Source organism: Crinia signifera, chromosome 6, assembly GCF_055691185.1.
Source record: "Crinia signifera chromosome 6, ASM5569118v1, whole genome shotgun sequence".
Classification (NCBI taxonomy): Eukaryota; Metazoa; Chordata; class Amphibia; order Anura; family Myobatrachidae; genus Crinia; species Crinia signifera.
Window position 1 is genome coordinate 259,370,478 of NC_139222.1, and position 18,303 is coordinate 259,388,780.

Here is an 18,303-nt window from a genome sequence, read left to right on the forward strand (position 1 = left end):
TGCACCCGACCATGTCACTGTTTTTTTTGGGTGGGCCCCATGTCTGTGTGTATACATATAACCAATGTCCACCATTGCAGTATTCAAAGCACTCCTCTCTGCTAGGCCCCATTCACCTGTGTGTGTGTGTTTGTGTATATATAGATATATATACATAAACCATTGTCCACCATTGCAGTATTCCAAGCACTCCTCTCTGCTAGGCCCCATTCACCTGTGTGTGTGTGTTTGTGTATATATAGATATATATACATAAACCATTGTCCACCATTGCAGTATTCCAAGCACTCCTCTCTGCTAGGCCCCATTCACCTGTGTGTGTGTGTTTGTGTATATATAGATATATATACATAAACCATTGTCCACCATTGCAGTATTCCAAGCACTCCTCTCTGCTAGGCCCCATTCACCTGTGTGTGTGTGTTTGTGTATATATAGATATATATACATAAACCATTGTCCACCATTGCAGTATTCCAAGCACTCCTCTCTGCTAGGCCCCATTCACCTGTGTGTGTGTGTTTGTGTATATATAGATATATATACATAAACCATTGTCCACCATTGCAGTATTCCAAGCACTCCTCTCTGCTAGGCCCCATTCACCTGTGTGTGTGTGTTTGTGTATATATAGATATATATACATAAACCATTGTCCACCATTGCAGTATTCCAAGCACTCCTCTCTGCTAGGCCCCATTCACCTGTGTGTGTGTGTTTGTGTATATATAGATATATATACATAAACCATTGTCCACCATTGCAGTATTCCAAGCACTCCTCTCTGCTAGGCCCCATTCACCTGTGTGTGTGAATAGCAATCTGCACAATAAAATGTATAGTGGTTTTCATAAAAGTTTATTAACATTTTAAATACTTAAAACATAAGAACTAGGTAAACTGGTAACTATAACTATAAAAATTTAAATATGAAACAAAACATGGGTATAACTATAACAACTAAAATGGTTTTATCTTTTTACAGTCCCAATGTCCAACGCAAAGGAACAAGAGTTTTTGGAAGGGTTTATTGAAAAATATCGTACACACGAATGCCTGTGGAGAACCAAATCCAAGGAGTATTCAAACAAAATGAAAAGAAACCAAGCCTTGGAGGAGTTGGCACGCTACAGTCTTCCATTTCACCCAGAGGCCAATGTTGAATGGGTGAGGAAACGCATCCAGAATATGCGCACGGTGTTCTTAAAGGAACACAAGAAGATGGAGGCTGCAAAGAAGTCTGGTGCTGGAGTCGACGAGATGTATCAAACATCGCTCTGGTACTATGACCGGTTGACATTCACCCTCAGCCAGGAGTCGATGAGGACAGGAGTAGTCCTTATGGTCGAACAGGAAAACCAAGAAGTCGCGGCGCAGGAGGAGGAGGAGAATTCGCAGTCTGCATCGGTGAGTCTATTTTTTTGGCTATCTAATTGATTCCTCCTGCCAATCCACAGCGCCCTCCCCATTAAAGTAGGCCATGTACTCTTCCCTCACCTGTTTGGCTCGTGCACTCCCTGTGTAGCGTTGTGTTGGGGTTTGCAAGGAGGATATCTGCACTACCTCCTCTGGCAGTTCTTGGTCTTCTTGGAGTGCTGTGCCTGTAGCCCTTTGCTGTGTGGCTTTTCTGCGGAGCAAATTGTGCAGGACACAGCACGCCGTGACAACCCAGTCAATTTTGTCCACCCTCAGGTTAATGGCAGTGTGAAAAATGCGAAACCGGCTTGCCAGGATGCCAAAAGCATTTTCCACAACACGCCGTGCCCTGGATAGCCTGTAGTTAAAGATCCTTTTGTCATGGTTCAGGCCCCTTTGCGCATATGGCTTCATGACATGCTCGTGCAGGCCAAAAGCCTCGTCAGCCACAAAAACAAAGTTAAGCCCCTGTTTAGTTTCCTGGACAGACGGCAAGTGAAGGGTGTTCGCTATGAGCCTTTCGTAGAACTTTGTGTCCTTGAAAGTGCCACCATCCGATGCACGGCCATTCCTTCCTACATCCAGGAAGATAAACTCATAGTTGGCATTCACCACAGCCATTAGTACAATGCTAAAATAGCCCTTGTAATTAAAATAGTAGGAACCACTATTGATAGGCTGGGCTATGCGGACATGTTTGCCATCAATGGCTCCACCGCAATTTGGGAAGTTCCATCGCTGTTCAAACTCCTCTGCGATGACTTTCCATTCATTCACGCTGGTAGGGAACTGAAATTAGAAGTAAATAGAATTGATTAGTAAACATGTTCAATTTTTTTACAGCTTGGTGACTACCCACCTGCAACCCCAGACCTATCTGTCCTATCTGATAATGCATGCACATCTAACGAAGTTCCTACTCCGGCACGCACTCCGCCACCCACCCTGGAACCCACTCCACCACTCCCCCGTGCCAAAAAAATGCGTGGCAAAGGAAAAAAAGGAGAAGCAGCGGCACATGAAGAATTTATGATGCGGGCACATCAAGTCCTGCAAAGAAACCCGGACAAACATGACAACTACTTCACTTATGTGGCAGAGTGTGTTCGCAACATGGCTCCTGACCAGCAACTTACTTTTGAAAAGTTATGCATGGAGTTGGTGTATAATGGCAGTTTAGGGTATCTCAACAGTGGCACTAAAATAGTTGGCATTGGTAGTGCACCAGACACACCACTGTCATTAGAATCACCAGTGCCTACTCCGCCTGCCACCGTAGCAGGCCAGTCGAGCACAATTCCAACACATACCCAGTCAACACCTACACAGCCTTCTCAACCCCCCCAGTACCGTCAATTCTACAGTTCTTTACTGATAGAAGATCCAGAGTGTCCTGTTTTTGAGGATCTGTCTTAAAAAATAGGCTACTTTATCATTTACCATCGACATGGTCTCAGCTGCAGGTATGTGATGGCCACTGCTCACATGGCGTATGGCGCACATCAATGGGGCCGGGACCATTGCATCTGCGCCATGCGCCATGTGGGCCGCAGCCTTTACATATCTGCAGCAGACATCCTCTGCCACACAAGGGCCACAGTGTGTATTTTTGTTTATTTATATGCTGCTACCTGTACCTGCATTACCAGAGGGAGAACAGGATTCTCCTCAATCTGGATAGCAAACTCCATTTATTGCCCTTTTGTCTTTACCAATAGTATGGGGTACTGTGCGGCAGACATGGTCTCGGCTGCAGGTATGTGATGGCCACTGCTCACATGGCGTATGGCGCACATCAATGGGGCCGGGACCATTGCATCTGCGCCATGCGCCATGTGGGCCGCAGCCTTTACATATCTGCAGCAGACATCCTCTGCCACACAAGGGCCACAGTGTGTATTTTTGTTTATTTATATGCTGCTACCTGTACCTGCATTACCAGAGGGAGAACAGGATTCTCCTCAATCTGGATAGCAAACTCCATTTATTGCCCTTTTGTCTTTACCAATAGTATGGGGTACTGTGCGGCAGACATGGTCTCGGCTGCAGGTATGTGATGGCCACTGCTCACATGGCGTATGGCGCACATCAATGGGGCGGGGGCCATTGCATCTGCGCCATGCGCCATGTGGGCCGCAGCCTTTACATATCTGCAGCAGACATCCTCTGCCGCACAGTACCTTATCCCTACTGTTGTAAGGGCATGTTCCAGAAGTTACCAGAGTGTCTTTTGTCTTGGTTTTCTACATATATGCTGCTACCTGTACCTGCATTACCAGAGGGAGAACAGGATTCTCCTCAATCTGGATAGCAAACTCCATTTATTGCCCTTTTTTCTTTGCCAATAGTATGGGGTACTGTGCCGAAGACATGGTCTCAGCTGCAGGTATGTGATGGCCACTGCTCACATGGTGTATGGCGCACATCAATGGGGCGGGGGCCATTGCATCTGCGCCATGCGCCATGTGGGCCGCAGCCTTTACATATCTGCAGCAGACATCCTCTGCCACACAGTACCTTATCCCTACTGTTGTAAGTGCCTGTTCCAGAAGTTACCAGAGTGTGTTTTTTGTTTTTTTATATGCTGCTACCTGTACCTGCATTACCAGAGGGAGAACAGGATTCTCCTCAATCTGGATAGCAAACTCCATTTATTGCCCTTTTGTCTTTACCAATAGTATGGGGTACTGTGCGGCAGACATGGTCTCAGCTGCAGGTATGTGATGGCCACTGCTCACATGGCGTATGGCGCACATCAATGTGGCCGGGACCATTGCATCTGCGCCATGCGCCATGTGGGCCGCAGCCTTTACTTATCTGCGGCAGACATCCTCTGCCACACAGTAGCCCGTACTTATTGGGAAAGTTTAAACTGGGTCATACATACTTAAATCTTTATATATAGTGTGTGTTTTTGTACAATATCTTTTATATATGGTATTATAATATATTTTTGTTGACACAATCTATTTACTATTTTACATGTTTTAACCATGAAAGGCCTAAAAAACCTGTTTCTGTCCTAGGCCTAAATTATAAATAAAAATATTTTGTTTGCACAATAAAGTGTACAGTGTATATTTCATCCTTACCTTGCAATACTGGTACTGCAGCACCTTCACAATGGCTTTGCAGGTCTCCGGGATGATGAGGCCCAAAGCTTGCGGGGAGATGAGGGATCCAAACTTTAGGTCAGCAAGAGACCGTCCTGTCGCCAGAAACCTCAGGGTGACCACCAGCCGTTCCTCAGCAGGGATAGCCATGCGATACTTGGTATCCTGCTTCTCGATGTGGGGAGTCACCAGACGCAGCAATTCCTGGAATGTGGCATCATCCATCCTCAAGAAGTTACGGAAATCGTCTGGGTTATTCTCCCTGATGTCCCTGAGCAGTGGCATGTGCGAACGAGTCTGACGCTGAAGTAGCCACTGCTTTGTCCAGCATGATCTTTCTCTCCTGCGCTGGGCTCTCTGACGCCTGAGCTTCAAAACTGCATAATAGAGCAGGTACTGTTGCTGGTGACTACCCATCACTGCATTCTCCATAGTGCAGGGTTAAAAGACACTTTGTAATGGCAGGCAAAACAAAGTAATGTGTAAATAGCTATGTCCAGCGTTCAGCAGGTATAAACCAAGCCTCACTAGTAACAAAGCAGAAATACACTGGTTTAAAATGGCTGCTGCTATTCCTATCCCCCTCTGCTAGTCCTCCCCCTCTGCTAGTCCAGCCCCTTCATTCAAATTTCAAAGGCCCATCTGACGACGGTCGCATGTGTTCTTGCAAAAAAAACAAAAACCAGCGATCCGACCGTCTTAACGACCATCGCGGGCGCATCGGGATCGGATCTAGATCGTTCCGCAAAAAAACACAATTTTTGCTAATCGTTTGCTGGGGACTGCCTGGGAGCTCCCGGGAAGTCCAAGGGAAATCGTTCCATGGTCGTCTATCGGTCGTGAACGACGGTGGTCGTCCTGGTGTGTACCCCACATTACATAATGTCAGCTTATTCCACCCTGGGCTGCAGACAGGGGGATGGAAGCGGGACTGAGAAGCTGAGCCTTGCATGCCCCCTTCTGAGCAGCCACTGGAGGGAAAGACAGGAGATTACCGAGGACAGCTGGGGACACCTTTGTCACAGCAAAAGAACAGACGTCAGCCAGGAATATTTTAAGAGTTTTATATACTACAGAGAGCGATTTGGCAGCTTAAAGTGGATTTGTCACCTAAAAGCAATGGAGGCAGCCATGTTGTTATCTATAGCCTAGCAACCAGTGTGTACCTGCCAAATGTCACTACTTTCCAGGGATAGTCCCATATGAGTCATATGCATAGTTTTTCTATATAATTGGTGTAATTATTACATACAATATTACTATCTTTGCCTTTCAATGTAGATCAGAAATTTCACATAGTTTTATTTTGTTTCTATATCAATCTACATAGCTAACTTTTACATGATTAGAACACACATAATGCATACAGAGCTCAGAGGGCATTTTCAAAGCCTACCTGCTCACTATATCACGTGACCATGGTTGCCATGGAAGTCAAACTGCAGAACTGAAGAAACAAACCAAGGAAATATAGTAATAACCTCTTATAGGATTCCTCTTATAGCCTTCCACAAAGAGATTTATACTAAATCATATTTGTTCATGGGACTGCTGCTGTCAAGTTTATTGAACAGGATCATTGAAAGTGCAAATTATATTAATACCAAATAATGAGAAAAGAAAACCATAATGTCTGTAGTACTTGAATAACTCTAGACCAGGTAAAAGGGGGCCATATCCTAGGACCTAGCTAATTAGTGCCCATCCTCCCCGCACCCACCCCTTCAGGGCAGTGACCCGTTATTGCTTGGTGTTAATAAAAGGTTGAAAACTAAATATGTTTTCCATTCTGTGTATGCAGGTGTGTAATGATGACATTGATGTACATGTTGCAGAGTAACAGTGTGAAATTGTGTATAGAAAGTGGACAAACATGTGACCTTTATTATGCAAATTCTGCATTTGCATAATAATGTGTTTGAGCATAGTGTTATATATTAGGAGCCCCCCAAAAATCTGAAAAACCAAACAATTGTGGAAAGATAACAAACAAATCCCAATAAAGTACAAAGGTACACTGCCTATTAAAAAGTCCCTGAAGGTGATAGTATACTATATATAGGGCCAAATGTAATAGAGTGTCAGAATCAGACAGTGAGAGACTTTGGGGGAAATTTACTAAGTAAAATTCATATTCGTATTCTTAATAGGAATGCTGACGACTGGCATCGCTGTCGTATGTCGTTACGAATTCGTATTCCGGAGGAAAATTTTCTAATCAGTCGTATTTGACTGATTCATATTTTGTGATACGAATTCGTATTTGAAATACAAATTCGTATTTTTAAATACGATTTCGTATCGGCTGCAGTTTAAAAAAAACAGTGAATCAATCATGTTGGGGTTCCCCATATTTTTTAAAACCAGCACCAGGCCCAACCAGCCAGCAGGGTAATGTCACAGCCGGGGGGACACTTACTATATAAGTTCCCGTGGCCAAAACATTTTCCCCGACTGGTCAGCCTGGGCAGGGGTCCTGGGGGAGTGAGGACCGCCCCAATGAAGGGGTCCCCCCCCTCCAGAATTTACCTGCCCAGGCTGAAGTCTGGGGCTGTACCCGGTGCCCCTGGGCATGGCCGGTGCCACTACTAGGCAGCTCTAGGCATTTGCCTAGGGTGCCGGCACCTGGAGGGCAGCAGTTCGCCCCTCACCCCCAGCATGGAGGGTTAGCGTACTGTGGTACCTGTGTAAAAAACTTGCGTCCCCAGCGTCCCTGCAGTGCTGGAGCGTGCAGGGTTGTCCGTGCCGAGGGGGTACCTGCGGCGCTGTCTTTGTGTATAAGCTGGTCGCGGCCGGCGGGGTCCCTACAGTAAATAGAAAATAACTAGCGCTATGCGCGCGGCGGTGCAGGAAGCGCTAGTTATTTTCTATTCACTGCAGGGACCCCGCCGGCCGCGGCCAGCTTATACACAATGACAGCGCCGCCGGTTCCCCCGCGGCACAGACACCCCTGCACGCTCCAGCACTGCAGGGACGACGGGGACGCAAGTTTTTTACACAGGTACCACCCCCACCCCCCCGGCACCGGGGCGCCCCCACCCCGACTCGCCTGGGGCGCTTCGGTGCCTTGCACCGGCCCTGCCCCTGGGCAGTGGGCATCGGGCTGATAAATGGTGTAAAAATAGAAAAAACTATTGTATATTGCTATGGAACTATGAGACCCAGCAAGCCTCCCCTGTGCGAATGTTAACCCTTTGAGTGCCAACATCTCTGTGAGATATGTTCAAAATATCTGCTTAAAAATGCCGGTGTCGCTCACATTTGTTATATAAATGAAAATAAAAATGTGTAAAAGAAAGATTATATTCCTATACAAGGTAACAGGTCATTATGATAAATACAAATGTACTGAATGCTTGTCAATTTTCACACCTATTTTGAAATTTACTTGGCACTCAAAGGGTTAAGAATTTACAGGTGGACTATCACATCATCTTAAGGAAGTCATGATCAGGCCGATAGTGGCCTGACAGTCGGGATATGAACGGTTAGTAAACTGAGATCGGAATCCCAACGGCCGATGCTCCGAGAGGGGGGGCGAGCACAAAGAAAAGCCCATTGGGGGGCATGTGGCTCGCTGCACTTGCCACAGGTTCTAGTCTGCTTCTATGGGAGTCGTGGACCCCCAAGGGACAATAATGTCCCTTGGGATCCTGACTGTGTGGCATTTGAGCAGTCAGGGTTCCCAAGTTGATATAATGACCGTCGGAATCCCGACTGCCAGGCCATTGTCTAGCATCTGAATAGATCTCTATGGAGCCTTATTACCCTGGTGGAACAGATCTCTATGAAGCCTTATTTCCCTGATGGGACAGATCTCTTTGAAGCCTTATTTCCCTGGTGGAACAGACCTCTATGAAGCCTTATTTCCCTGGTGGGACAGATCTCCATGAAGCCTTATTTCCCTGATGGAATAGATCTATATAAAGCCTTATTTCCCTGGTGGAATAGATCTATATGAAGCCTTATTTCCCTGGTGGGACAGATCTACATGAAGCCTTATTTCCCTGGTGGAATATATCTCTATGGAACCTTATTTCCCAGGTGCAACTGATCTCTATGAAGCCTTATTTCCCTGGAGGGATAGATCTCTATGAAGCCTTATTTCCCTGGTGGAATAGATCTTTATGCAGCCTTATTTTCCTGATGGAATAGATCTCTATGGAACCTTATTTCCCTGGTGCAACAGATCTCTATGAAGCCTTATTTCCCTGGTGGGACAGATCTCTATGAAGCCTTATTTCCCTGGTGGACTAGATCTATATGCAGCCTTATTTCTCTGATGGAATAGATATCTATGGAACCTTATTTCCCTGATGGAATAGATCTCTATGAAGCCTTATTTCCCTGGTGGAACAGATCTCTATGAAGCCTTATTTCCCTGGTGGGACAGATCTCTATGAAGCCTTATTTCCCTGGTGGACTAGATCTATAAGCAGCCTTATTTCTCTGATGGAATAGATCTCTATGGAACCTTATTTCCCTGGTGGAACAGATCTCTATGAAGCCTTATTTCCCTGGTGGAACAGATCTCTATGAAGCCTTATTTCCCTGGTGGAATAGATCTTTATGCAGCCTTATTTCCCTGATGGAACAGATCTCTATGGAACCTTATTTCCCTGGTGCAACAGATCTCTATGAAGCCTTATTTCACTGGTGGGACAGATCTCTATGAAGCCTTATTTCCCTGGTGGAACATATATCTATGAAGCCATATTTCCCTGGTAGAACAGATCTCTATGAAGCCTTATTTCCCTGGAGGGACAGATCTCTATGAAGCCTAATTTCCTTGGTGGAACAGATCTCTATGAAGCCTTATTTCCCTGGAGAGACAGATCTCTACGAAGCCTTATTTCCCTGGTGGAATAGATCTCTATGAAGCCTTATTTTTCTGGTGGAATAGATATTTATGCAGGTTTATTTCCCTGATGGAATAGATATCTATGGAACCTTATTTCCCTGGTGGAACAGATCTCTATGAAGCCTTATTTCCTTGGTGGAATAGATCTCTATGGAACCTTATTTCACTGGTGGAACAGATCTCTATGAAGCCTTATTTCCCTGGAGGGACAGATCTCTATGAAGCCTAACTTCCTTGGTGGAACAGATCTATATGAAGCCTTATTTCCCTGGAGGGACAGATCTCTATGAAGCCTAATTTCCTTGGTGGAACAGATCTCTATGAAGCCTTATTTCCCTGGAGCGACAGATCTCTATGAAGCCTTATTTCCAAGGTGGAATAGATCTCCACGTAGCCTTATTTCCAAGGTGGTATAGATCTTGAAGAAACCTTATTTCTCCATGAAGCCACATTTTACTAATGGAATAGATCTCTATGAAGCTTTTTATTCTTGATACTGTGCCCATGCACACACAGCACCCAACCAACAGCACAGAGCCAATAACACTGAAACTATTTATTAATATAAGATCAATTCCAGGGCATTACTCTGTATTAACGAAAAAAAAAAAATTATATATATATATATATATATATATATATATATATATATATATATATATATTCCCCTAAAACTTTTCATGATGATGCCAGAGAATCTGATCCCAACAGGTCATACTTGAGCATTGTATGATCTGCTCACCTTCACAGATCTGGTCCAGCCGCAGCCTCTTCACCTTCTGCCTCTCCAACAGGTCCATCTTCTGCTATACCCTGGCATATCTACCCCACGGAGCCGCTCGCTGGGCTGCAAGGAAGCAGGGAGTCAAATGGTTTCTCCTTGAAATAGCGGAAGAGCGACTTTTTATCAAGATGCCAGAATATTTACAAGCAGCACACACACACTCCGGCAACCTAACTTACAGGATAGTCAGCATAACAAAGGCCATCATAAGATGTGCTCGCTTGCAGCAACGCATTTAGGTTCTGTTCTGCTTCCCGATTCTGAATGTATTGCCCAACATTCCAATAGACTATGCAGATGCTCTCACATCTGTAACCGAAGGAAAACGTCCCTCTCCCAGCCATCTATTCCAAACATAACATTGCCTATTTTGGAGATCATCTCACACATAGAAAGCAGGGGCTTCTTACAGACACCCTTCATGCTGCCCATGTCAGTGACCATGAGCAGAATCATCCAAAAGCCGCTACGGCTGCGGGACGGAAGAGAATTGGATCATTGGGATTGGTGGTCCTCATAGTCTCAAACACAACATTTACGACAAACACCATCTAAAGAAATTTAGGGGCTGATTCAGGTTGGCATCTGAGATGCCACCCGCCGAATCCCCTCTGCAACATTCGAGGGGATGTGTAACAAAAACACATTGTCTCGCATACCTCTGCTACAGGAGAAATCTTTCAATGGTAGCCGACGATCGAATGATTTCTCCTACCTTCTCAAATAAAAGTCAGTGGCAACTGACTGAGTTCCCTGCAGGAACATGGGGCGGGCATCAGCCCATCAGCGTACCCAGTGGTACACCCAGCGCTTTCAGGGGGATGCCCATAAAATGCTGGGCTTCCCATGGACGGTCCTTGTCCCTGCTGCTGTCCACCTCCGATGCCGGCAATTTGCTCGGTGGCTATGCAAGTCACCAAAGTCGTTCACAAAGGGGAGCTGCACACACGCATAATAGACCATGCGCAGTCCCCAACACATTGGGACGGGCCAGAACTCGCTAGATATTTATAGAATTGAAGCATGGGTGTGTGGCTTTGCTTTCCAAAATGTATTTTCCCCTTTAATGACCCAAACTATTTTCCATTTCTCTGGTCACCAAGCACGAGCATGGTGCAACAAATGTTTTCTGCAGTCTCACTGCAGTACTGGAGACTATGTGGGAAATTTATGATCGAATGGGTACGAATCCAGGTATATTGTACCCATTTGATGTAAAATAGGGCTGGTAAATTAGCTTAACTAATTTACTATCAGCCTAATTCCGCTGATCTGCCGTATATTTATATACGCCAAACTCAGCAGAATTCTGGTTTGTGAATGAATACACCATCGGTAGAACGCGGCCGGGTACTTGTTTCCTAGAACGGCCACAATCGCGGGCATCGCGTCGGTCGCGGCCGTTAATATTGCCCCCGACGCGACCGACGCGATTTTGACATAGGCTTCAATGTTAAAATAGTTTTTAACATTGAAATCTGGAGCATCGCGTCGGTCTTGTGCCATTATAATGGCACAAGATGAGATGGACTTGATTAAGTCCATCTCACATAGGAAACAATGTGAAATGGGCCAATATGACCCATTTCACATTGTAGATGGCCCCGTCGTCACCCCAAGATTGACGCGAACCCGAAGCGTGGCGAGGGCAGCGAGCCCGCGAGGGGCGGCGGTGCGCGTCCTCCGACCTTTTCATACCCCTACTATCCACGTCGGCGTGGAGTTGAGAATATAAAGTGTGGTGAGCGCAGCGAGCCACCGAGCCCGAAGCGTGGCGAGCTGCTGGGCAGCTTTCACCTACACCTTTTAATTCTCAGTTGTCTACTAATAAAGACAATTCATGTAAACAGTGGGTAGAGGAGGCATTGTTATGAATGATTACAATCTAAAGATCTTCTCTTGGTTGCATATATTTCAGATGCAATCTGCAGCTTTTTTTAATGAAAAGGTGAAATTATTCTTCAACATCAATCTTTTAACTACGCTGCTTCTTATGAAAAAAAGGAAAGTGATATATTCAAAGCCCTGGATTATTTCATTTCAGCCACAGACAATAGCACTATGAGGTATAAAACAAGTGAATTTGCAGGTACACAGACACTTCTTCTGGGACTCATTAGATCAGTGGCTCCCAACCTGGGGTACTCATACCCCTGGGGGATACTCTGAAGACCAGTTAGGGGTTAGTTAAAAATAATTAAATAAATGACTGGCCAGAAAGCGCAAGTACTCAACTGTAGAGCAGGAGTGCTTAGCAATGAAGTGGGCAGTGGAGTCATTAAAGTATTATTTGTTGGCACAAGAGTTTTTGTTGGTCACAGACCATGCGTTTTTGCAATGGATGCACAAGAACAAAGAGATGAATGGAGAGTTGGATGTGCGACACCGTCTGGGGAAACAGCACCTCAATGCGGATGCCTTGTCCGGAAGGTTTTTAGTTCCTGATCCTATAGTGACATAATCAATGGTGGGTGAGGCAGAAAGCTCATCTGAAAATATCTAAGCTCCACCAGGGTGAGTGTTCCCAATGCCTTTTAGTGACTAGGCAATAGGCTGGGGGGGGGGGGGGATGTGTAGATCACAATAGGGAGTTCTGGAGTGTACCTGTATTATAAAGCCTATGTGTTACCGGGTGTGGTATGGGACTCCGACAGTCGGGATCCAGACAGCCATTATCCCGACGTCGGGATCCCGACTGCCCGGAGTCAGACAGCATGACGAGCGCAAAAAAGCCCCTTGCGGGCTCGCTGCGATCGCCACACTGCAGGCACGGTGAGCCACCTATTCTATTCTCCCTCTATGGGGGTCGTGGACCCCCATGAGGGAAAATAGCGGGTGGCCGTTGGGCACCTGGCTGTCGGCGTTTTGACAGTCGGGATCCCGTCCGGCACCCGTGTTACATTCTGGAAAAACAGCTACGCTGTAACTCAAGAATTGCCAAGCAGTTACCTTCTATGCTGTCTACCTGCTACAAATTACAAGGCTTTTTCATCCAGTGTATGAGTTTTCCTTGTCACAACATTGCATCCGATCTGATGCGCAGACCTGTGAGCACCGGATCGGAGTCAGAGGTGGGACCTGCCTGCACATCCGACCTACAACTCGGAACCCCTCCCGGCAGAGGGAAATGGGGTCGCATGCGATGTATCACATGCAATCCAGCCGCCCAGGAAGTTCTGGGGTGGCTCAAGGAGACAGGATGATCATATACTGCTGCGAGTAAAATTGTAGAAGATAGATGCCTCCTGTGTGTACTACGGAGGATCCGAGTTCTGCATCTGTGGTGGTTTTACACCACGCAGCCTGTATTAGCTGAAGCTTATTACTCAGGATTGCCCTGGGCCGTGTAAGTCTGCGTTCCGACTATGTAGACCCTGGACCTACCACGCCTTTAAAACGGTGCCTGGTTTCCACCGACTTCTATTTGCGAAGGTCATATGGTCACTAGTATGAGAAGAGGAACGTCGACATGCATTGGGTGGACCACTGAAGGTGGACATGCATGAAGGTCACCATGGGGTTAGGTCGACAGGGTCGTTAAGTTGACACATGCATTAGGTCAACATGGGGTTTTTCACTTTTTTGTTTGAGCAGACGTGCTGAGGTATTTCATGCCCTACCATCCACTAGGGCGTGATGGGAGAATAAAATAGTGTGTCGACTGAAGAGAGGCACCGTGCCCTGAAGCATGGCGGCCGTGTCCATGTCGACTGTGATAAAAACAGAGAAAAACCTCATTTTGCCCTTTTGACCTTGCCCATTTCGACCTAAAGCGTGTGTGGTGTCTCAGGTGCTTGGTAAGCTGCAATCTTCGCAGCTAACTGAGCGAACCTAAATCAGCTCCAGAGACCAAACCATTTGTTCTAAGTATATGTACAAGGTGAATAAATGTATGCAACGAGAGGTCCGTTTACCTTATTTATTGAACCTGCCTTATATACATTCTTATGCTAAACCATACTTGCCTATTTTTGAAAACTAGTTTCAGGGAGATTATAGTTGGCAGTATAATTTTACACGGTGTGGCATTAAGGGTGTGTGTCATGCTCCACCCACAGGGCGTGTCTAGTTCCATATATGGGTGGTTATGTGTTTAAATGCTTGTTGCGAGATATTTCTAGATAACATAATTAACTATATACTTTGGGAAATGTAGCAAGTATTGAAAATAACATTGTTGCCTGCAATACTGGATTATTTGTTTGCAATTATCTGTTGTGATATTTATTTTCTTCTATCTCTGCACAATATACATAATAATAATGTGATGCCTATGCATTAAATCTCAAATGCAATTTAACTATACTTGCCTACTTTCAGGGAAATGGTGAAGGTGGCCAAGGGAAACCTTATGTAAAATGCATGCAGCCATATGCATCATTGTGCTTCATAATTATAACCAATGCAGGGGACTGGCACTGATGATTCGGTACTTGTGAGTTATCCGGGCTGCCGATTTCTAAATCGGGTCAGATCGGGCACATCGCATCGCATCGCATGCGATGCGATGACCCGATTTTTCCATAGGAATCAATGTTAAAATGGACTGAGTCCATTTTAACATGGAATTCAATGGAAAAAGGGGTCCTTTTCATACCCCTACTATCCAAGTGGGCATGGAGTTGGATATAAACCTGTGGCGAGCGCAGCGAGCCACCGAGCCCGAAGCGTGGCGAGCCCCGCGAGGGGACACAGAATACCGTCCCCTCGCGGGGCTCGCTTCGCTCGCCACGCTTCGGGCTCGGTGGCTCGCTACGCTCGCCACAGGTTTATATCCAACTCCATGCCCACTTGGATAGTAGGGGTATGAAAAGGACCCCTTTTTCCCATTGAATTCCATGTTAAAATGGACTCAGTCCATTTTAACATTGATTCCTATGGAAAAATCGGGTCATCGCATCCGATGGTCGCATGCAATGCGATGCGATGCGATATCGCATCGCATCTGATTGTATGCCTTAACTTAAGGCATACAATCAAAAAATCGGCAGCCCGGATAACTCACAAGTACCGATGATTCCATTTGAATGTAGATGTGCTTGATTCCTGTTATTTTTTAAACCCCCCCACCAAAAAAAAAAATGTAACAGCTGCATAATGTGGGTTAGGTGAAATCAGGGACATTGCTAGACTCTTCAGGGAGTAAGGGAGATTGCTGCTATTTCAGGGAGTCTCCTGTGGAATGCAGGAGGTTAGGCAATATTCTAGTTATACCTGTGGACGGAACAGCTGACAACATCTATGGTCACATTCAGAGGATCATTCTGACATAATGACCACAAGTACAACTGGAACATGTGTACAGAGACATCATTTAAACCAGGCATGTCCAAACGGGATTGATACAAAATCCTGGCAGGCAAAATCCAGACGCCGGAATCCCGACAAGGGGGGACATGGATGGCCCCTCTTGCGGGCCCGGTGCCTCGCTACGCTCGGCACACTAATTTATTCTCCCTCTATGGGTGTTGTGGACACCCACAGAGGGACAAAGTGCCGGGATTTCGGCGGTCGGGATTCCGGCGTCAGTATTTTGACCGACGGGATTCCGACCGACGGGATTTCAACTATGGCCCTCCAGCTGTTGTGAAATTACCCATCATGCCTTGCCACAGTTTTGCTATTAGAGAATGCTAAAATTATGGCAAGGCATGCTGGGATGTGTAGTTCCACAACATCTGGAGGGCCACAGTTTGGACATGCCTGATTTAAACATACACTACATATTGTACTATCCATGAGTATTTATTTATTTTATTTATTAACAGTTTCTTATATAGCGCACACATATTCCGCAGCGCTTTACAGAGAATATTCCCTGCCCCGTGGAGCTTACAATCTATGTTCCCTACCACATGTACACGCACATACAGACATTTTACGGTCAATTTGTTGGGAGCCAATTAGCCTACCAGTATATTTTGGGGGGATTGTGGGAGGAAACTGGAGTACCCGGAGTAAACCCACTTAAGTATGGGGAGAATATACAAACCCACATGGTGGGAATCGAACCTGTAAACTCAGTGCTGTGAGGCAGTAATGCTAACCATTACACCGACCGTACTGCCAGAGTATTGAAATATGCACCAAAACAAACAAAAATGTGGAAAAAGCAAAACAAAAGTAACAAAAACAGTATTGACGATCACTCAAGAATCATCCAGTTCTGTGATTTTTACCAGAAAATGCTACTTTGCACTTTAAGCAAGAAACAAACATGTTGACATACAAATTTTGATTGTAAAGTAGTTTGCAATTCTACCACTAGAGGGCGATGTGTGCACATATCATTGCAAATCAATTTGTAAAGACCTTTTGTTATTTTCTAAAAGACTTTAAACAAATAATATGTAAAAAGAAAATGTAAATATTCAGCCGTGTCCCAAATTCATTTAAATTTCAGGTTAATATAACTGATATTCAGCAGCTTAAAACTAGGTCATCACCAGAAACACAGAAGTGTCATCTATAACTGAAAATGACAAAAACCAGTACAATAAAATACTCAATCCTAATTGTCACATGTCTCACTAGCACTGTTCTATCTAAGCTAAGCAATCAGGAACTAATCAAATAAAATCGTGGCCTTACTAGATCTCGGTACTTGTTTCCTAGCACGTTGATTGTATGCCTTAAGTTTAAGGTACTTAAGGCATACAATCAACGCGATGGACCCGATTTTCTGTCAATCACCTGCTAATTTGCCGGTGAAAGAAAAAATCGTGTTGATCGCGTCCATCGCGGCCCATTATAAGGGGCCGCCATGCGACCAACGCGATTTTCACATAGAGAATAATGATAAATTATTTTTAAAGTGAAAATCGGTTTGATCAACGCGATTTTACATAGGTGACAATGTGAAATGGGTCAATATGGCCCATTTCACATTGAATATGGTTAAAAAGTATGTTTAATGTCCCCCCATTGTTAACGACACCCCACTATTGACGCCAACCCGAAGCGTGGTGAGCGCAGCGAGCCCGCGAGGGGCGGCGGTACGTGTCCTCCGACCTTTTTATACCCCTACTATCCACGTCGGCGTGGAGTTGATTTTATAAAGTGTGGCGAGCGCAGCGAGCCACCGAGCCCCGCGAGGGGACGCGTATACCTGTGAAGTTATGCGCGTGCGCTCGCCACGCTTCAGGCTCAGTGGCTCGCTGCGCTCGCCACACTTGTGGAATCAACTCCACGCCAACGTGGCTAGTAGGGGTATAAAAAGGTCGGAGGATGCGTACCGCTGCCCCTCGCGGGCTCGCCACGCTTCGGGTTGGCGTCAATAGTGGGTGGCGTTAACAATGGGGGGGCCATTTCAAACATATGGGGGGGTTGGTATTAAAATGGGGGGTTTTGGGGCTTATTACATTGAAATCAATGTAAAATCGGGTCTCAGGGACCATTTTACATTGATTCCAATGTAAAAATCAGGTAGATCGCGTTGATCGCATGCGATTTGGTTGGCATGCGATGCGATCGACGTGAGTTTTCCGACCCGGTGGATACAATTAAAATCGGTGGCGCAGTGCTAGGAAACAAGTACCTAGATCTCTAGCCTTAATTGATGCATAGTTAATAATCTACTGCTCAGTGCAACCCTGTACAAGTCCAGTTTTTTTTTATTTATTTACAGATCACACATCTCATAGGAAAAAGCGATAAATTCTAATTTATTTGTACCCCCAAATGATACATTCCATCTAATATACTGAACAAAAAAAATAAAACGGTTCCTTCTGCTGCATTATAAGACGGCGTGACAAGTAAAAATTAATTAAACTGATCACGAAAAACCGACACGCTGTAATATATATTCTTGAGGGCAATAAAACCCGGCGACAGATGTAAACGATTTAAATGAATGCAATGTTTAAAATGTATTCCTCTGATTAAATTAAATGATAAACTCCTTTAGAACTGTATCTATCTATAATTAAACCACGCCGCGTCGTCACCTGGGTCGCACATAAAGTACAAGAATCTCTGGCACAGTGCACACAAAGGCCTGCATTTCTGAAGGTCATTATAAGCAGGTTGCTAAGCAACATAATGGAGACTTAACAACTTTATATGCAATGGGAAGCTGGATTTTATTAGCCTTGACAGTCATTTTTCTCCCGACAAGGGCTGCCTCA

The 18,303-nt window shown here is 45.3% G+C and overlaps 1 protein-coding gene across 2 annotated transcripts in view; it reads right to left on the bottom strand.

The window, feature by feature from the left end:
• Positions 1 to 18,303, bottom strand: part of CTBP2 (C-terminal binding protein 2) — an 84,841-nt gene that overhangs the window by 46,179 nt on the left and 20,359 nt on the right. Inside the window, exon 2 of one of the 2 annotated variants that reach the window (XM_083149440.1) lies at positions 10,133 to 10,237. The exons of the other annotated variant lie outside the window; for it this stretch is intronic. Coding sequence (XP_083005566.1) covers positions 10,133 to 10,190 — 58 coding nt within the window. The 5' untranslated portion in view covers positions 10,191 to 10,237. The remainder of the gene's footprint in view (positions 1 to 10,132; positions 10,238 to 18,303) is intronic. 2 annotated transcript variants of the gene reach the window in all.